The sequence below is a fragment of the Salarias fasciatus genome, chromosome 19 (assembly GCF_902148845.1).
Source record: "Salarias fasciatus chromosome 19, fSalaFa1.1, whole genome shotgun sequence".
NCBI lineage: Eukaryota > Metazoa > Chordata > Actinopteri > Blenniiformes > Blenniidae > Salarias > Salarias fasciatus.
The window spans coordinates 23,204,113-23,225,655 of record NC_043763.1 but is presented as its reverse complement, the minus strand read 5'-3'; the positions used below and the strand labels follow the sequence as shown (position 1 = coordinate 23,225,655).

General features: G+C 44.8%; 1 protein-coding gene across 3 annotated transcripts in view; it reads left to right on the top strand.

The window, feature by feature from the left end:
- Nucleotides 1–21,543, top strand: part of npas3 (neuronal PAS domain protein 3) — a 227,106-nt gene that overhangs the window by 194,277 nt on the left and 11,286 nt on the right. For all 3 annotated transcript variants that reach the window (XM_030117194.1, XM_030117196.1, XM_030117195.1), the window contains 3 exons: nt 14,987–15,105; nt 16,614–16,807; nt 19,543–19,649. In XM_030117194.1, the coding sequence (XP_029973054.1) occupies nt 14,987–15,105; nt 16,614–16,807; nt 19,543–19,649 (420 nt within the window). The remainder of the gene's footprint in view (nt 1–14,986; nt 15,106–16,613; nt 16,808–19,542; nt 19,650–21,543) is intronic.

The window sequence follows — 21,543 nt, the reverse complement described above, 5'->3', positions numbered from 1 at the left end:
CCCGTCAAGGTCAGACTCTCCTGAAACCTGTTGATGGAGTCCTGGTACCCAGCTCGTCCGGGTCCTGTGTGAGAGAGCGTGCTGGGAGGGGCTGATTCTCATAGTTTAATAAACGCAACGTGATTGACGACTTCTGAAAATGTTAGCGAGCTCAGATTTATTTCTCCTCCAACACGTCCCACTCAGCGGTATCACAGCTGAAGCAAACAAACCCAGAGGTGACTCCGCTTCCTTCTGTAAACAGGTTTAATACTCAGCTGTCAGCTGGAGACGTCACTCACCGTGTTATTCTTAGTTCATCTCCTGCAAAACGCCCACAAACCCGCAAACGCACGGTCTGCCTGCACGAGGATGGAATTCAGCTCATTTCATTCAGGATCTCAGTAAATCAGACCAATAGAGCGACATGTGAGCTGTCCGTCAGAGAGATACACACATTCTCAACATTTACAGTCAATTAACCTCAAACGTATGTGGCGGGAAACCCAGGGAGAACATGCAAACTGAGCCAGAAAGTCAAACTGTGAGGCAGTAATGCGAACCACTAAACCAGATGTTTACAGGTGATGTTAAACCCATTTACCCATTCAGGGGTCTTCGTCTTCACCTTCAACATCGAGGGATTCACACCGTCAACTTTCTAGTGACACACTCAGCCCAATTACCATCATATTTTCTCATAATTCAAACAAATAATGGAATAAAATTCAGCTAAAAACACCAAAAGGCTCCAAACCCGGACATGAACTGGGCGCCCTCCAGCCGTGAGGAAACAGTACCGTCCACTTCACAGTCCTAACCTTCTTCTGTTTTATGTCTGGTGTGACAGTCAGTAGAATTCACTGAATGGTGTCTCTCTGCCGGATATGAAGCTCATAGATCTCAAACAACCGCTGACAGATTCCCAGCGTCATTGAACGCGGCATTCTGGGACGTACGTCCTCCAGCTTTTTATCTCCGGTGACTCGGACTTGTCTGCAAAGTCCCTGAAGGTCATTTTTTTGAAGGATACTCTCCGATCACCGAGGTCCGCCACCCTTCCTGGAGATCCGTCTGGTTCGGACGCGTTGCCGCCGGTTTCCTCGCACCGTCGTCAGAATCTTCCTGTCAAACTTTATTGGGTTTTAAAGAGTGTCATCATGTTTCCGTCACTAATGATCCCAGTTTGATTCTCCATATCCAGACTCTGTTGACTCACTTTGCTTGTTTGTCTCCGAGGGCTTCAGTTCTTTTAATTTCCCTGGAGTTCTCCAACGTCTGAGGCTCCTCAAACGCACCACCGGCGGCGTTTCGAACCGTGTGAGGCTGGAAGCGGTATGACCACACAATGACGACACCTGCCGCTCGCAGGTGACTCCAGAGAGGAGGAGTTTCTCTTGTTTTCTGAACTCCGGCTTGGCTCTCTGATGTGCTAATCATGTCTTCCTGCCTCCGGGGCGTCTGCTCACTTCAAACCTCCAGCGTCAAAACAGGAAGAAAAACACTTCTGATCACATTTACAGAGCACTTAAATGTCTCATCATTGTTATATATACATGTTTGTGCTTTTGGACCTCATCACTAACTTAAAGACTGGATTCCTTGTGGAGTACCGCAGGGTTTGATCTTAGGGCCACTACTTCTCTCCTCATGTTTCCTTCCCCAATAGCAGAAGTGTGCCACCTTTACAACTAAAGCAGACATTTCTGCTTATTTTTCAAATGAAAATAAAGATGAGCCACAGAACAAATCAAACTTTTAAGATATAAAATTCAAAAAGTGGAAACTTAAAATGACTGTTGCTGTCTTTAACTCAACCGTGGTTGAAGATGGATTCACGATAGTTTAAAGCTACATTTTAGAACCACAGACATTTCATAACGTTTTCAGCTGTTTGAGGTGTTTCAGAGATTTCAACAGTTTTCTTTTGTGTGTTTCAGTTTTAGCTCGTTTAGCAAAATCACCACATTACAGTGTTTTTACTGTTTTACGCAGCCGTGTTAATTCTTTTGGCTGTTTTGACACTTTCTGTGATTGTAGCGACTTGAACATGAGCCTCTTGAGCTGTTTTGGTTACGATGATCTTGTCTGTAACTCCATAAATATCTTAAACTTAGTTTTAGCTTTCTTACTGATTTTTTTCTGTTGTAACACAAATGTCATTTGAGCTGTTTCCGACCTTTGAGCAGCTTCGACCAGTGTAGCTGTTAGTTATTTTAGCTATCTTTAGACATTTTAACTGTTCTCTTAGCAAATGTAGCTGATGTATCCACGTTAGCCTTGAAGCTCATTGGTAGTTTTCACAGATTAAATTAAAGCTGTTTTTCCTCAAGTACTTTTCTCGACTCAGATTTAATACTTGTTGGACTTTCTTTTCTTGCGTATCTTTAACTTTCCTGGAGCTGAGATGTTTCACCTGAAGGACGCACCACCTGCCTGCTGCTCCGTTTAACATTCGGCCCATCAAACATAAGGAAGTTGCTCCTAATTGAGTATTTATTTCAATTTTCCCTCATCAGAGTGCAGAATTAGCTGGAAAAACACCCCAATTTCAGAGTCCTTGTGGAAGTGGCGGTAATTCTGCCCTCCAGGAAAACACCATAAGTTCTCCATTATTAGCTCCTCGCGGTCTAATTGTCCGCGGCGTCGCCTTATTTCAACATCATAAGTCTTTGATTATTGTTGCTAATTATGCTATTAGCACAATGGAGGGGAATAATTCGTCATAATCGCTCACATTTATCATAATTATCCAAGTTTACAGTCACCTACGTTTAATGTCATTTAGGGCGGCCATCGGCGACGGCTGCAGCCAAGGACAAAGTGTGTGTGTGTGTGTGTGTGTGTGTGTGTGTGTGTGTGTGTGTGTGTGTGTGTGTGTGTGTGTGTGCATTGAAAATGTCACTGGAGCCAAAGGTTCTAGCTGGAGGGATGTTTATACACGCTCCGGGCGCCGCTCACCTTTTCCTTTTGTTTTCTTGTTTTCTTCAGAAGTAGCCACTGTTTCTTAATTTCGCCAACTTCTTTGACGTCAAGTCTTCCACAAGTTTTTTTTTTTCTTTTCCATCTTTTCGGTCGAAGTAGATTTTCATAACATATCTCACATGAAGACGAAGAACACTGTACAAACATGGCACAGGTCTGTCTGAAAAACCAACTCGGAAAATCAGCTACTTCAGCACCTCCTGACATGAGACTGAGTGAAGACCAAGACCAGGATAAGACCAGGGAAAAGACCAAGAAAGACCTGGACTTAGAGGGGAAAAGACTAAAACTTTAGGGGGCCAAGACCAAGAAAGACCAAGGTGTAAAAAGACTGAGACAAGACCAAGACCAAGACTCTAACAGGACCAGGACTGAGTCAAGGCCAACACCTAAATTTTAGGGGCCAGACAAAATCAAGACCAAGACCTTGAAAATGTGGCCTCTATACCAACAACCTATTGTCACTCTTTAATTGTTGCTCACAAATGCTAATGCTAATGCTAACAGGACTTGGAGAGACAGCAGCTCTGCAGCTCGTTGACTAATTTAATTGACGGCAACGGCTGAAAGTCCACTAAGTTTTCTTAACTAATAGTTTCATGACAGTAATCAAGTGTTGATTTGTTGAAGTTACTCATTACTTTACTCTTTGACTGTAACTTTACTCACAAAACCGCTGCAGCAGTTCTGACCAGACGTCCGGTCCACAGTGTCTCCTCCGGGCGTGGACTTCCTGCTGAAGTTGTCACTCAGAAATAATAAAGAAGCTCATTACGAAGCTGAAATCTGAAAACTAAAAGAGTTACATTTTCCTCCAGCTGCAGCCTCCAGTTTTTTTTTTTTCTTTTTCCACGTCAGACCTGCTAAATGATTTCTCCTCCACAGATCCTCCAAACCTCGCTCTCACAGGCAGAATCAGTCACAATGGGTTCAGTGAAAGTGCCCAAATTAATTAAATCAGTGTCATGAGTGTTTTTTTCAAGAAAAGCAATAAAACCACTCGAGGCAAACAAAGAACTTTTCAGAGGCGGAGGATTATTACTAAAGCAAAATTACCCGTTTGGTTAAGTTTTATTAAACCGGCACCCGGCTCTAAATGGAATCTTCAGAGTACACAATGGCCAATCACAAGCCATTATTATTGGAGTTTTCTAATTAGGCTTCTTAACGAGGACGGGGCTGTTTACAATGGGAGCCGGGGCTGCTCAGATAACGGCGGCAGAGGACGACGGGACGGCGCCGGACGGCAAATGAAGCGCTCCTCGCCGCTATCTGTCTGTGACAGCGGCGATAACACGGAAACTCTTCAAGGTCCAAGACTCAACTTTTAATGTGCGTGTGCGCGTGTGCGTAAGCGCTCTGACAGCTCCGTTTAAGCAGCACAGGGCTGATGGAAAAGGGAAGTACAGGCTGGATGTTCCTGCTTAGCATGCTAACGTCTCTTAAACACCTGGACGTCAATGAAATGGCGAAATGTTTGCTCTGTTTTAGTAGAAAAGTTGACAGCTTGTGTGCTACGATTGTTCCTGCATGGCTAAAATCATGAATTAGCTTTAGATTTTATTCTAAAAAAAGTGTTATTGTTCTAAATAAGTAGCTAAATTTAATCTGAGGATCGTTAAATTCTTAATCTGTTACATTTACAGACCTAAAAGGCTCAGAATGTTAAATGTAAGTAATACTATGTTCATACATTAGGTGGCAGTAATGAGCCAATGAGCTGAGTCCAAACCGGGCGGGTTGGAACTAGCTGGTTAGCAGGTTAACTTTAACGGTTATACCTAAAGAACAGCGCATGGCTGAGAATGAAGTGACAGCATGTTGCTAGCTTATTCTTGCTAGCTTATTTCTATTACTAAACACGCTGAAACCTGAAAGTTCAAGGATTCTTCTGCATCTTCGGAGTAATTTACTGTGTGAAGTCGTAGCTCGGCGTGCTGAAAAGGCGCCGCCCAGCGCCGAGCTGCTTCATGTTGGAGTTGTTTGAGGCCAGCGCGTCGGCATGGCGACACGGCGGCGTGAAGCCGCGGGGATGCCGGCCGCCGTCTCATGTTTCCGTCTCCTTCAGAAGAGGCGGCCGACCCTCTTCAAGCCCTCCGCAGATGTACTTATCATGTGAAACAAGGCGTCTGTTCCATCCGATCACAGACAATAAGTCGGGGTTTGTGTTCATCAGGCGCCGCCGCTCTTCACAGGCGTGTTTGTAGAAGCAGTTAGCAGCTCGATGAACACGGCCGCCGCATCTATTCCCGCTCACGCCTTCCTCTGATTACCGATGCTAATCTGCTCACTTCATCCATCTGTCCCCCCCTCGCTCGCTCTTTCTGCCGCCGCCTGGATTCAATTACACCCGACTCGTCCTCTCCCTCCGTTTCTTCCTCCTCGTCTTATCCTCACTTTTTTCTTCTTTCATTCCGCCCCTCTTTCTTGTTTCTTTTATCTGGGGACGAGGCCGCTCGCCAAACACCCAGACAGAGAGAGCGAAGGAATTAAAGGAGGAGAACGATGACAGAAGGACTCCGAGACACAAAGGAGAGGGAGGAGAGGAGGGAGTGATGGAGGAGTGCTGATGGAGGGATGGCACGGAGGGTTGGAGATGGAGAGATGAGATGGCGATGGAGGGATGACAAGAGGGAGTGGTGATGGAGGGATGAGACTGGGAATTGGAGTTGTAGAGATGAGATGGATGAAGATGGGTGAAGATGGAGGGATGAGATGGAGGAGTGGCAGCTGGATCGGTTTTCTTGGAGGATCTCTTCTCACACATACGTTCAGCTTCTGGTTGAACTTCAGTGTGTTCAGTGGACACTGGACAGGTCGGTTCCAGGTTCGATCCCTCACCATGTCCTCTCCATGTCTTCAAGTGTGCGCGCACACACACACACACACACACACACACACACACACACACACACACAGTGAGTGTTTGTCCTGAGCCTGAGGTGTTTTCAGAGTAAATGCCACAGAGAGGAGCTGGACGCTGCCTTCAGGTGTCCTGATATTTGTCCTGTTTGTTTGTATTGGTTTTTCTCCTGTTGTCTCCCGCTTGTGGATTCGTCAGGTTTGTTTTGCATCGTTTCACGTCCGACATGAGAATCGCTGTGTTTCCACCACATCGCCTCAGTTACAACTATTTATTTTGAAATACAACTTTACAACTCATTAAAGCCTCCTAATTAGATTCAAATAAACATGACAGTGAAACACGTCTTTTGCCGGAAGCTTCCGGAGCAGCGTGGCAGTACCAGCTGTCACCAGGAGGGGCAGCGTGGTCACTGAACACAATGCTTAAAGCTTAGATGTTTTAAAGGTGTTTCCTGAACTGTTGCCATAGTAACTGTTGACTCAGAGCAGCCCTCTAGTGGATGTATGAGGTATCGTTTGTGTGAACAGAAGAAATGTCAGAACGTCGTTTCAAACGGAGGCTTTGATTTTCCTTCGTGTGCGGATCCCTTCTGGACCCGGCGCCGGGTTTGTAATTTCACCCAGTCGGGGTTACTTTTACCCAGCAGTTCTAAGAGTGTTTCACTGTTGTCGTGGAAACTGACCCCCAAAACACTACAAGAGATTTCACTTGAAAACTTCTTGGAAATGGATTTTTTTCCTGCTCGATAACAAGATCGTCCACCTTTGTTCTTTCTTTTTCTCTTTGTTTCTTTCTTTCTTTCCATCTGTCTGTCATCACGTCGCCTTCAGTCCCTGAAAGCAATTAGCTCGGCTGCAGATAGAGACAATTACTTATTATCTTAATAGCGTGTGTGGGCGTGTGTGTGCGTGTGTGTTAATTTGACCTCCGACCCCATTGAAAACACAGACGAGCCGTCGGAGGAAACAAACCGTCTTCTCGTTTACCCTCCACCTCTCCCTCCTTTCTCCTCCTCCTCTTCTTCATCCACCTCCCGTCCTTCCATCACCTCTCACACTCCTCCTCCTCTTCCTCCTCTTCTCCTCCTCAGTCTCGGTTCCCCGAACAGGAGGAGGAAGAGGAGAGGCTGAAGGCAGCTCAGGAAAACCTCCGAGTCCCGTCACAGGGAGATCGCTGGGGGTGGGGGGCGGGGGGCGGGGGGCGGAGGAGAGAAGACAGGAAGCAAAAGGAGGGAAAGAAAGACAAAGCCTGGATCGAGGTGTCTCCAGACTATTAGAGCACTGTTTGATTTGAGCTCATTCTCCTGATAAGACTGTCAAAGTAAAAGTCTTCTTTTTTTTTTTATCGCTGCGGTGAAGACGAGCGAGCGGGCGAGAGGGTGGGTGTGGGGGGCAGACGGGGGAGGAGATGTAAAGAGGATTAATAGAAGAGAGACAGAGGAAGGAGAGGAGGAAATGAGGTGAAGAGGAGGAGGTTTTACCTCCTTTTTTTTTTTTTTTTTTTTTTTTTACCTTCGGTTCCCAGGCTTCTGCACGGTGGGAAAAGGCTTTGATGGAATCTACCATCACACACACACACACACACACACACACACACACACACACACACACACACACACACACACACACCAAGTGTGTTCAGAACCCTGTAAAAAGCCTTTTATTTTTTTTTCACTTTTTCTTTAATTGAATCTCTTATTGTGAAAATGTTAAAGCACTTCCTGTTCCTCCTCTTGGTTTTCTCCTCCTGTACGATGCCTCTCTTGGCTCAGACCTCTTTCTGGTTTCCATCATGAGTGGTTTGAGCGTTCACATGGATTTATGTGCTCTCGGCTGGTCCAGGGAGGTTTTCGGACTGGTGGGTTCAGGTCTTGGCTGATCTCTGAAGGTTTTAGGACTGGTGGGTTCAGGTCTTGGCTGATCTCTGAAGGTTTTCGGACTGGTGGGTTCAGGTCTTGGCTGATCTCTGAAGGTTTTAGGACTGGTGGGTTCAGGTCTTGGCTGATCTCTGAAGGTTTTAGGACTGGTGGGTTCAGGTCTTGGCTGATCTCTGAAGGTTTTAGGACTGGTGGGTTCAGGTCTTGGCTGATCTCTGAAGGTTTTAGGACTGGTGGGTTCAGGTCTTGGCTGATCTCTGAAGGTTTTCGGACTGGTGGGTTCAGGTCTTGGCTGATCTCTGAAGGTTTTCGGACTGGTGGGTTCAGGTCTTGGCTGATCTCTGAAGGTTTGAGGACTGGTTTTAAGTCAGGTTTAAGTAGTTCAGAGTGGATTTTGATTGGTTTGGGGGGATCAAAGAAAAAACCGTTTAAACAGTTTGAACCTGGTTGTGTTACTGGTGTTTCAACTTGGTGCGAAGTGGTTTTCTGACCAGGATCTGCTGGGTTTATATCGGGCGATGAAGTTGGGTTTGGGTTGGTTGTTGGAGTTGGGTTTGGATTGGGTGTTGAAGCTGGATTTATGATGGCCAGTGGCAGGTTGGGTGTGTGGCTGGTGCTCCTGTCAGTCGGAACGCAGGCGTCCTGCGGCGAGGACAGGAACCTCCTGCAGAGCAGAGCGGTGAAAACTCTCCTGGTCTTGATCTCCAGTGTGATGCAGACCGTGGAAACGGCGCCTCATCGTCCTGGACTCACCCTGCTGAGGATGTGTTGGAGCAAAGGTAATCCTGCTCAATACTGAAGTTGAAGTTGGGTTTAGATTGGGGTTTGAAGTTGGGTTTGCACTGGTTGTTGAAGTTGGGTTTATAATGGCGTTGAAGTTGGGTTAGGACAGGTTTTAGTTTCTAACTGAAGGTTTTTTGGAGCAGATTTATATTTGTGTTGACAGTTTCTATGAGTTGTAAACTGGTTAAATCTGCTTTCTGTCTGGTTTCCAAACCGGGTTTAACATGTCTGAAGCCAGTTGGACCCTCAAACGTATCCTGGTTTTAGTTCAGACCTGTTATCAGGGTTTTTTTTGTTTAAATCTATTTCTATTCCTCTCTCCTCTCATCTTTAATTTTGTCTTCTTTCCTCTTTCTCCTCTATTGATCATCCTCCTCACTCCGTCTTCATCTGGCCTCTTCCTGCACCTTCACTTCTCCTCTCCATCCTTTCCTTTTTCTCCTCATCCATTCCTGTACGCTACTGCCTCGCCCCCCCCCCCCCCCCCCCCCCCTCCTCCTCCTCCTCCTCCTCTTCCTCTCCCTCTGCCACCTCCATAAAGTGAAACATTATCACCGGGGCTTTTCCTCCTGACACAATTTGTCAAATCCAGCCTGATAGAAAACACCTTCTATTCATAAGACGGGCCTCACCTCCTCCTCCTGCTCCTCCCCCTCCCCCTCCCCGTTTCTCATCGCCTCCTCCCCCCACACACACCTCCCCCCCCCCTCCGACAGTAGCAATTCAATTACAGGCGAGGAGGCGATAGAGAGCCGGAGAGGCTGGAATATGACAGGACAGTTACAGAGTGTTTACACAATTAAACTTTCACTGACAATACCTCACACTGCTGCCTGCGCGTGTGCGTGTGTGTGTGTGTGTGTGTGTGTGTGTGTGTATATATTTATGTTATTTCCGCACTAATATTCCCATATATGTTTTATCTGTGTGTGCATGTGTATGTGCATTCGCTCGCACACACACACACACACACACACACGCACAAGCGAGAAATCCGAAGCACATTTGTCATGATTGCCTCTTGCCGCCACCTCCGTGATCTCCCTCGGCTCCCGCCGTTGCATTGTGGGTAAGAGGAGGAAGGTGCGTGAAGCAGGAAATGTGTAAATAAAGGAGAAGAGGGATTTCCTGAGCTGGAAGCTGCAGCTCACTTCACTCCTCCTTCATTCCTCTAAATGTTCTCAAGTGTTTTTCGTCATCGAGACTCTTCGTCTCGTTTTCTCTCAGAAAACTTTTCTCTAAACTAATTACGATATGATTACTACAATACTCTGATTTAACCAGACAGATAAATCATTTGAACTGGTTTCGGATCAGTCCTTCATCTGTCTATAAACTGGTGTCTCTAGATTCCTTCCAGTCTGGAACCCAGTCTGAATTTGGCTGCTGGTTTATTTCTGACGGGGTTCAGATGAGTCTTAAAGCTGCTGTAGGCAGGATTTTGCTAGTCAATGCTAATTTTTCTGTGTTTTCTTTGGATTAAATGTTAGAGTATCCAGTGATAATCCTTTAGGAGTGCAGCATAACTGCACTACCGCAAGGGCGCAGCGTTTCCGTCTGTCTCTGTTCTGAGCTGAAAAGTAATCTCGACAGCTCCAGGTATCTTTGACCAATCAGAAGAGCCCATGAGGCTCTAACCGTGATTGGTCGAGGGGCGTTCGTCGCACGTTCTTGTGGGAGGGGCTTAACTTGCGTAAGGACGTGATGTCAGAGAAAACAGGACAGGATTGGCTGTGCTGGGTTTCAAATCACCATCTTAGATGGGTCAAATCGCCATCTTGCTGAGGTAACCCTAAGCAAGATGGCGGAGATGCGGAATCCTGCCTACAGCACCTTTAAGGTGAGTTTGTAGTTGTTGGATTTATAAAGTCTCTAACTGTTTTTTGATCAGGATTTTTTTCTGTTATGGCTAAATTTAGGCTGGTCAGATTTATTCTCGGACTGGTTCATGGTTTGTTCAAAGTTTTTGTTCTTTGTAAAAAAAAAAAAAAAACACATTTAAACTTCATTCACGGTGGTTCATAAATCGTTTGAACTTCGGAGTTTGTTCCGTTTCTTGGAAGTTTTTTTGAGTGATTTCTTCCTCTGTATTTCACATTGCTTTGATAGTTTTTGCAGTTGTTTTATCAGGTTATTTGGCCTGACTGTTTCTTAATACAATAAACCATGTTTTTTTTTTTTAAACTTTGTTAAAATTGTCAACAGTTCATTTACTGATTTCAGTTGGTTTTGACTTCCTACATTTTGATTTACCTTCTTTTTTTTTTTTTGTTGAAACCAGTTTTGGATTTTTTTTCTAGTTCCTTTCTACCTGTTCTTGTGTTCTGTTCCAATATTAGATTTTTCAGTGTGTTTTCAAGATTTTCAACACTTCTTTATTAACGGTTGTAAACTTGTTTTTGGACTGAACCTTTACAGGTCTTTTCCTGATTTCTGACACATTTCTATATATATAATTCTACATTGATTGCTTTACTTTGATTTGTCTTTGGTTGCAGCCAAGATCTGATTGAGCTTAAAGTTGTTTCCTGGTTTCTGGCTGTTCTTTCAGTTTTTAGCAGAATTACGTTTTCCCTGTTCTTTTGTTTTTTAATTAATTTAAGTTTTTTAATTGAATGTATTTTCAGGGTTTTTTCTCCTGATTCCTGCTGTCACTAGGCTTTCTGACCTGCGTTTCTTTCAGATCGTTTTACAAATTGTTCCCTTCTATCAGTCTCATTAGCGCGTCGTGTGAATCGGCTGCGTTCGGTCGGTGTGTTTGACCCTCAGATCTCGGTGTCTCCACTCCATGGCGGCGGCGGCGGCGGCGGGTGGAGGTTGAAGTAACCTTGCTGTAGTGTTCTGTTCGCGGCGCGGCGCTCCCCGGTCACGTGGGCTCGTTATCAGTCGGACGCAGCGCGCCCGGCGAACGCGGCGCCGTCGTTAGCGCGTCTGACAATGATCCGCCGTCCCACCGAGACTTTCCCGCGCAATCGCGCTCGGGCACGTGCGGCGGGGCGGCGGCCGCTCGGGGCCTCGCCGGCCGATCGCAGGCGGAGGTGAGTTGTTCTTTTTAATTAATCATTTGTCCTTCAGACGGGGGAAAGTTTCAGGGCCGTAGATAATTAGCTCCCAGAGTCGGGCCGCAGCCACCTGCTGCCTTTGTAGCGCTAATCTGCGGCGTGTCGGCGCCGCGTCCCCGAAGACGCCGCGGCAAAGAGCGGCGAGCGAGCGGAATGAGAAAACACCTCTGAGTCCCCACGCCGGCCTCCTCCTCCTCCTCCTCCTCCTCACCTCTCTTTCTACTTCCCGTATCCTAAACTTTTTTCTATCCCTTTCATTTAATTTGTTCTCATCTGTTCTTCCTCCATCCTGATATTTTCTCTCTTCTATTCGTCACAGGTTCTTCATGTTTGTCCCCCTCGTCTACTTTTCCTGTCCATCCCTCATGTCTCTTCCTCTTTTTTCCTGATCAGTATCCCTCCGTCGTTTCTCTCCTCCCTTCAGCCGTTTCTTCTGTTCTCCTTGTATTTTTCTCCTGACTTTGTTCAGTTTTGTTTCTTTTTCCCTCCTTTTATTCCCTCCTCCCTCCACCTCTCTCCCTCCGCCCCCCTCCACTCCCCCCCAAGGACGTTTATATTATAAAGGATGAATTTGCATATTAATTCATTTCTTTCAATTTTTCCAGATTAGACGTTGTCAACATGTATCAGAGCTGATCAAACCAGCGCTTCCACCAGAGACCAGCCTGCGAGTGTGTGTGTGTGTGTGTGTGTGTGTGTGTGTGTGTGTGTGTGTGTGTGACAACACATCAATTCATTTGCAGGAAGAGAAGAAGTTGTGTTCTTGCGTCGTTCTCGTGTTTCAGGAGTCGTCTTCGAGCATGTCTTTGTAATTTGACCTCAGGCTCAGTGGGGAGCTTCGTGTTTCTTCGGCATTTGACCACATCGCGCCTCCATGCGACGGGAAACATGTACGATTTGTTGTAATAAGACGCTCATCCACAGCGTGGCAGCGGAGAGTGCTGCTCTGGAGGTTTTGTCAGTTTTTAGAGAGAAGTTTCTGAAACCTTCAGCCGTTGTCATTTTTGCGACATTTGCACTCGATACAGCTGTCGCTCTTTACACCATCTTGTGGTAGAAGGTGGTATTACGAGCCGGGAGTACTTGGGACTGGTTCGTTCGCTGACTTACATCAGTTTTAAATCCCTTCATCATCAAACTGAAGACATCTTAATCATGACCGATGAGTTATTTTTATTATATTTTAGGTAATTTTTTTTGTTCCGTTCATCAAAATGTTTCATTTGAACCATTTAAACTCATGAGGTCAAGCAGTGAATGATCAATTCTCACACTGTTGTCACTGTCTTGTTGGTGCTTTCCACGTATGAGGATACATTATATTTGAAGGTTCAGTTTCTGAAAGATAGTTGGCCGAGTTTTGTTTCTGATCAGCAGTCATTGCTTGCGTTGGACTTGACATCGGGCTCAGGACCACATTCTTAAGATCCTGGTCTTGACTCGGTCTCTGATAAGGTGGTTCTCACCACAACAGTAATTTCTAAGAGTTCCAGCTATCATTGCAACAAAAGGTCTACAGTGACTCAGGACACCACCTAGTGGTGTGAAATGGAATTACAAGGCAGTGCAGCCTTAGGATAAATCGGCTTGTGAGCCAACTTCCGCCTGTCAAGATGAATTACCGGATTTTTCTGTCTTTTTTTCATGTTTTAAGATCAATCTTGTACGTACGTTAGAGTTTTCCTCCATAGTCTCGTTGTTTTGTGGACTTCCTGTGTGATTTCCCTCCCACGGAGCGCCCCGGCGCCGGCAGGTGGAAGCTTCCTGACTGTCTCCTCTCCCGCCGTCAGTCCGTCTGACGGACGGAGACGATATGAATATGCAGCCGATGCGTTTGAGCTGACAGCAGCTGACAAACGCAGCGTCTCACCTCCGCTAACCGCCGCCGCCTCCCGATTGGACGGCGCGCTTTTCAACGCTAGGCTTCACGGACCTGATGGGTTCTGATGAAGGAAGGAACACGTGAGGCTTTTATTTTGACGGCGCGGACACGGAGCCGCCCTTCCTCCTGAGCGAAGCTTTAATTTGAGCCTCGCCGCTCCCGTCTGATGTGTTTTGACGTCTCGCCGTTTGATTGTCACGAGCCGCTGTGAGCTGACGGACGCTTTGACAGCTGCTGTGATTGGCTGACGGCTCTGAGCGACAGAACCGCTGTATTTATTTGTTTTACACCGATTAAACCCCCCAGACGCCCCCGGCTCGTCGTGTTTCAGCCCATTACTGTTATTCTCTGAGTTTCTGAGAGCAGCAGTGGTGAAACATGTTAAAACCAATCATTCTTCATTACATCAACTGTTTAAGAAAACAAACTACAGACGGTTCCTCTGCATGGCTGAACACACGTTCCTCTTCTTTTCTTTCATTTTTCAGTTTTCTGTCCCGTCTGTTTTTTTGCTGGTTGGAGACTGTTTTCATGGTTTTTCGCCATTTATTTCCTGTTTCTCGTCTGATTTGATGGGTGTTTTTTTTTTTATTGATTTCTCAATACTTCTAGATTCTACTGGTTAGTTGAATTATTGCTGTTTACTGTATGATTATTATTGGCTGTTTTAACAGACTTTTTTCTGGTTTTATAATTGGAGTCATAGTTGGAATTTTTTATTGTTTTTAACTTCAGACTTTTTTTCTTTTTTTTACGGTTTTCCACTTTTTAAGATTAATAGTTTTTTTGTCAAATTAGTTTGTTTTAACAAAATGTGTTTATTTTTGTCAGTTGTTTGACTGGAGAAGTTTTTTTGTTTGACTGTATTCTAACTGATATTCTGACTTTATCTATCTATCTATCTATCATCCGTGTATCTATCTATCTATCTATCTACTTATTTTATTATGATCATTTTTTGCTGTTTCATTCTGTTTTTCTCCCTTTATATTCTTTTTCGGACTGTTGGTTTTAGTTAAAACTAATTCCAATCTTCAGATTTTATTTTGTTAAGTTATGGCCGTTTCTTGTTTGTTTGTTTATTGTGTGTTTGACAGTTTTAAAAGAAAAACAACTAATTTTCTGACATTTTTTTAAAAATCTTTTATTCATATATTCTGATCAGTTTTGCTGGTTTGAGCTCTTTTTCCTTTATTTTCTGGATGAATAACATTGACACGACTCCACATGTCTGAAACATGGACGATGAGCAGAATCGAACTTCTAGTTGAAAATCCTTTATTAGTCCCATCTTCAGATCTGTAAGCTTCAAAGTTGTATATTTATTTTCAAATTTTCTTTTTGTAGTGAGCATTGTGTGAACTATTCCCTGGTCGTGACGAGTCGTTTTGATGAGCGAACAACAGGCGTAACATCAAACGTAAACCACACCTGAACAGACATGTTGACAGTGACGCTGAAGCGCCCTCTGCTGGCAGTGGCAGATCTGACAGGAGCATAGTCGGACTTGAAGGATGAAACGTGTGTGTGTTTGTGTGTGTTTCTGTGTGCAGTGGAGTCCAGCAGCCCGAGCCTCCTGGCCCCCGACAACACTCTGGAACGATCCTTCTTCATCCGCATGAAGTCGACGCTCACGAAGCGAGGCGTGCACATCAAGTCCTCCGGATACAAGGTGGGAACCGAACCCGAGCGTCCGACATCAGACTTCTTCTAACATCCTGAGCATCTTCCTCGAACATCCAACTTTTAGAGCATCTTCCTCCCTCCCTCATCAGTCTCCTCCCTCGTCCTCCGCAGCACAAACAGACACTGTTTTCTCTTTGACAATAAAGTTGCAGGCAGACCTTCCACTGCAGTCATCCTCGAGGAGAATCGAGTGTATTAGTCCTGGATAAAACACGAGAGACCACACACACACACACACACACACACACACACACACACACACCATCAGAATCCTCTTTAATCCCGCCTCTCGATCTGCGAGCGCCGACACCGTCACAGAGCTTAGACTCCCGATGTCACACCTACAGGGCTGAGATGCACACTTGTACATCAGACGTGCTTCTTCTGCAGGAAATAAAGCACACACACACACACACACACACACACACACACACACACACACACACAAGATCAAACCAAGGTTACTGTGACTGCAGAGCGTATTATCCTGTGTGACTCTGTACAATCACATCTGCTCATGACGCTGGATTGTTTCTACAGGTTTCATATGAAAGGCGTCGGTCATGAATGAGACATGAGGACAGTTTGTCTCATTTCCAGACCGCTCAGCTTCATCGTCACACGATTCAGCCCGTCCCCCCGCAAAGCCAAGCCGTCACGTTTTTATTAACAGATTTCAGAACATCTGAGTTTTTTTATTTTAAAATCCGCATTTGACATTTACATGTGGAAAGTGTTTGAAACTGAACTGTGTAAACTTATAAAACGTCTAAACTTTTCACTTTATATGTTTAAATACATCATGCAGGAATTTCTACATTTTTAAATGAAGAAGTGGACAAACGGTTGAGCAGCCTTTAGAGATTAATTCTCCACTTTAGTCTTTGTTTCCTTTTTGAATTAAATATTTGTATTTCACACGTAGTTCCTGGTCTGGTTCTGAACAGAAACACGAGAGCAGACGCAGCATGTGGAACATCTGTAGGGAACCAGACGTGATTACTGACGGAAGGAAGAGAGTGTGTGTGCGTTCATACACACACGTCTGCGTGTCCATGCTGGGATTTACAGATTTACAGATTTCCATATGGATGAATTCATTTGCTGTATAAGCCAGAAGCTGATGAAGTCCTCGAGGAGGTGACCCAACACGAATATAGAGATGTAGCTGTGTTTGCACACACACACTATAAAATGGGGCAAAACTAAACAAAAATAGTAATAAATTTCTTCAGATTTTTTTTCCACTTGACTAGAGTCAAAACTGAGCTGAAAATTAACGGAACATTTCCAGAATCGTTGTTTCGTAGCGTTTTTGCGTCGCTCTGACGTCTCCGTTTAACTCTTCAGATGTTTCTCCTGCTCAGTTTCAGTTCTTAAATAACTGGTGCAATATTTCTGCAGGTTCACCATGTTTGCCCAGCAGGTGGCAGCACAGAGCCCAGAGAACCCAGTTTAACCCCGCCCCTCCCCCCTATGCCCCTCCCCCCTCAGGTGATCCACGTGACGGGCCGCCTGCGGATCAGGATGGCTCTGACGCACAGCCGCTCCGTGCCCAATCAGATCATGGGGATGGTGGTGGTGGCCCACGCCCTGCCGCCGCCCACCATCAACGAGGTCCGCATCGACTGCCAGATGTTCGTCACCCGGGTCAACATGGACCTGAAGATCGTCTACTGTGAGAACAGGTACCGTCGTCACTGTTGCCCTCCTACAGCCCTTTGATTTATTTTGTATTTTAGCACAAACGGCAAGTTACCTCCATCACTGCAACCAGTTTTTATGAATCTTCCTATTAGATCAGTTAAAATGGTTCAAGTCAGACTCTTTAAAGTCAATTTTTTCAATAATTGAAAACAGTTGGAAAGTTGGAGCTACTTATGACTTACTAACGCCGCTTTACTGCATTTGCATCATGTAAAATCATCATTGAAGTTACAATGACTTAAATTCAGTTCGATGCATGAGCTTTAGCATTAGCATGTTCACTTCCCTGTTACTATTTCACTAACCTCCTGTTTACTGGACGTGGAGTCTTATTGAACCTGAACCAACTGTGTCGCCCAGACGGAACTCTGTCCCAGCTTTAGCCTGTAGCCACAGTAGCTTCAGTTGCTAGCTTCACTACACAAAGGCATCCCATTAGCATTAGCATTAGCATTAGCCTGCGCTACTCTCTGTTGAAGGCGCCAGACTTCAGTTTATCTCCTCATCTTGATGCCGTTTGATGGAAACAGCTTCAGCTAATGCTAAAGCTAACTGTTGCTCTGTGCTTGTTGTTCTTATGGTTGAACATTTGAAGAGCTGCTGTCTCTGTCTGCTTCGTGAGTCCTCTGTTAACTGACGATTTCACTGAACTCCTCTTTTAATTGGCTCATAACTGATTGATTTCTGGATTTTAGGTTTAATCAACTCTATTTGTGGATGTTTATTATATAAAAATTTCCCAAAACAAAAGAAGCTTTTTTTTTTCCATTTTACTCTGTAAAAGACACCCCAAGATGTTTTTGAAGAATATTTGAAGACTTGATTTTTGTGGATTGCGACTTTTTGAAGTTTGTTTTAACACCATCATTTGACTGTTATATGTTGAAAAGCCATAAAGTTTCAACATTATTTTTGTCACTTCCTGTTTAATACCCTGCAGAAATGGTCACTATCATGAGTTTCCAGCAGACTAAACAGAGGACTCTGTGTCTGTGTCGGGCGTAAATGAGAAAAATCTTCAGTTTTACTATTTTTCTGATTAAAAAGATCCATTAATGAAATGCACCGACCTGAACAAAGGTGTGAGTTTCCAACATCGATGACTTTTCATTGCCTTCTGCGACTGACATTAACTGGGAGGAAACAGGAAGTGAAAGGCAGACCTGGTCACTCGTACGATAAAGAGGTTAACGCTCCGACGTCCCGGAATCAGTGGGAGCGACTGCTTGTGCATTCATGCTTCACAGCTGCAGTCGGAGAGAAAAAGCGTCTTATTCATGAGGAATCTGACCCAATCCTCCCTGGTTTAACAGTGAAATGTGTCTCTGATGGATCTATCTGCTTCCCTCTGTCCAGATAAAGCTGATAGGCATCAGGATCCGGCTCCGGAGTTAACCGGCCCACTGAGGAGATTCATATCAGCCACGAAAAGAAAAAAAGAGAGAGAGAGAGAAGAAGAAGAAGAAGTCAGGCCTTCATGTTTTATTATAAGCAGAGAGGAGGGAGCAGTGATAGTAGACAGATTGGTTTTTTTGTGGCAGCAGAAAGGGATACAATGCGCGGCGGATGATGATATTCAGTGCGGAGAAGCGAGCAGACAAGCGTCGCTCCCATTACAGAGCCATTTTCAGGACGACTTTCTAAGAGAATGAGAAAATGGGAGGATGGGTTTTTCTAAAGAACGGAGTGTGCTGTTATCTGCCTGCCAGACATTAGTCCTCCCCCACCCCCACCCCACCCCCACCCGGGCTCCATCACAACGCGGAGAAACGCTTCTGTCTATCCTGTGGCAAATTTGTTCAAATTAAAGCTTTTAAAGGCGACGTGTGTTACCTGTACAATACGCCGACGACTCCGCTCTCTGTTGGTGGACTATTAGTGTTTTTTTCTTTCTGCCCGAATTGGACTTTTTAATTGAGAGCAACACAAACCTCCACCTCAGTCTCTCTGGTGACCTTCTCACGCCGGAAACAGACACAGTCATCAGAGCCACCTCCTCGGTCCTGATGATTCACCGCACTGTTGCTTTTGATTGTTCTCAATAAGTTGCGTTTTAATCGTCGTCATATAAACGGACACCCAAAATGATGGGTTTCAACTTGGATTCGTTGCCATGCCAACACTTTGAGTTATCGAGTTTTCATGAGTACCTTGAACGTGTATACGGTGAAATTTTGCCAACGTGTGCTTGAGGTGGCAGTTGTGAGTCAGTGTTGTCCGACTCTTTCTTTCGTTTGCACTTTTCTGACACATTTGGATTAAAAATGATTTCAGTCTGTATGAAACAAATTATATATACATATATGTGTGTATACATATACATATATATATATATATATATATATATATATATATATATATATATATATATATATATATATATATATATATATATATATATATATATATTTCTGAAACTGAATGCCCCACGACAATTCATTACTGCTACACTGAGAACAAAAGTAAATTTTATACAATGTGATCTATGATGAAATGTCTGGAATAAACTAGAAAAGCGGAAAATTTAAGCAAAAGAAATTGAGAATAATTACAGTATTATGGTAGACTGACCATTGCACAGACAGTTCCAAATAAAATCAAACTCAACGTGTTGTATAAAGATAGTCTATAAACATGTTCAATCATTGCGTGTTTTTGCGGAACTTTTTCTTGTGTTTATGAGTTTTCACGTCGCGGTGCGTTCACTGTCTCCCAGGATCAGTGACTACATGGACCTGACTCCGGTGGACATCGTGGGGAAGCGGTGCTACCAGTTCATCCACGCCGAGGACGTGGAGGGAATCAGACAGAGTCACCTGGACCGTGAGTACCCACTGACCGAGTCATGAGGAAACATGTCACTGTAACTCCACAACTCCTGGAAGGGCTGATGTAGTGACTGATTGCTTTGAACGCAGTCCTGAGGATTTTTTTTAACTCGTGGATTCACAGCTGTGTTAGAAACTGAGGAGGCATATGAAGGTGTTCAAAATCATTCAGAGAAGTTCAAAGACTTTATAGACCAGGATTATTCAATTCTGGGCCTCGAGGGCCGCTGTCCTGGATGTTTTAGGCCTCTCCCAGCTGCAACACACCAGACTGTAATGAGAACTTGTTACTGAGCTTCTCATCAGTGAAGACATCGAGGTTAGACTGAGGTGTGCCGAAGCGGCTAAAACATTCAGCACTGCGGCCCATCAGGCCTGGAATTGAACTGCCCTGTTGTGGGCATTTAGAGACAATGTCACATTTAAATGTTAAATGTGACATTTAAAGGCCCTCAAAGGTGTACGAAGGCTTAAGGAGGTGTTCAGTGGTGTTTGGAGGCACCGGAAGGTCTATGAAAGCATTCAGAGGTGTTCAAAGGTGTACAGAGGTGTTTGGAGGTGTTCAAAAGGTCTACCAAGGCGTTGGGAGATCTACAAAGGTGTTTTAAGGTCTATGAAGGCATTTCAAGGTGTACAAAGGTATAAAAAGGTTTTCGGGGGTGTATGAAGATCTACCAAGGTGTTTTTGAAGGTCTATGAAGGCATTCACAGGCATAGGTAGCTCTACGAAGGCATTCAAAGGTGTATGAAGGAATATGAAGGCTTTCTAAAGGCCTGTGAAAGCATTCAGAGGAGCTCAAAGGCATTTGGAGGAGACTGAAGGTTTACAAAGGTGTTCAAAGGTACTTGAACATCTATGACGTTCAGAGGTGAACACATTTAAATGGCGTACAAACGTATTTCACAGCATTCAGAACTGATTGAACATTTCACAGCGAAGACCTTCAGGGCTTATTTAACCAAAATCCAAACCGGAAATCGAGTGCAGGATGAGTTTTTTTATTGAAGCTGTTGGTTGTTTTTCTAGGATCCGGTGTTCCAATCCAGCATCGATGCATATGAAACCTGTGACACAACTTAAGAAAAGCTAATGGAAGCTCCCAGAAACTTTTTCAATTACCTTGTAAAGTTCCTCCGAACATCCTGAGTGACAATCTGCTGGTGACTGTACGGCGGCCCGGCGGGGTCAGGCGGGGGGAGGAGGAGGTGTAAAACAGCCAAATACAGAGCAGAAGGGAGTTGAGAGCAGAGGGAGATTATTCCTGTCAGTCTGCACTGAGGGGGGAGGTCAGGGAGGCGAGCCGGCAGCCAGCGGTTTAAATGACCGGGTTTTAGTGGAGCGTAGTCTAATACAGCACCTTCGGTCACCTCGGCTGCTCATTTTATTCTTCCTCTTTCAAAATTAATTTCCTCTGTGAAAGGGGGACTTTCAGAAATGGATGGCTGAGGGGCAGCGGAGGTCCTTCCTTTCATTTCTGCCTCTGTCTTCCACGTCTCTCGGATTGTTCTGGAATCGTTCGTTCTTCGGGGCGCTTTAATTCTCCGGCTCCATGAACCGGCCGCTGATTGCACGGAAGCCGATTTCAGAGTCGCCGTCTAATGATTCCCCACTTTTCTCCCAGCTGCTCCTGCTTCCTGTCTAATTAGACAGGGGACAGGTCGGACCGGGGCCCAAACGGAGGAATTAAAGAGTCTGATACTACTTTGCATCTGGTTACCTGTTGATAGATGATGTTTGTAATGAGATCTCCGTGTCTAAAAAACAAATAGCTGGAAATGTCTCCAAAAGAGACGTACTGTTCACGTGGCAGTCCACAGCTTCTCTTAGGCCACTTTTACAGTGTTTCTGGTGAAAAAGCATCATTTCTTTATTTTCCTTTCAGATAAAC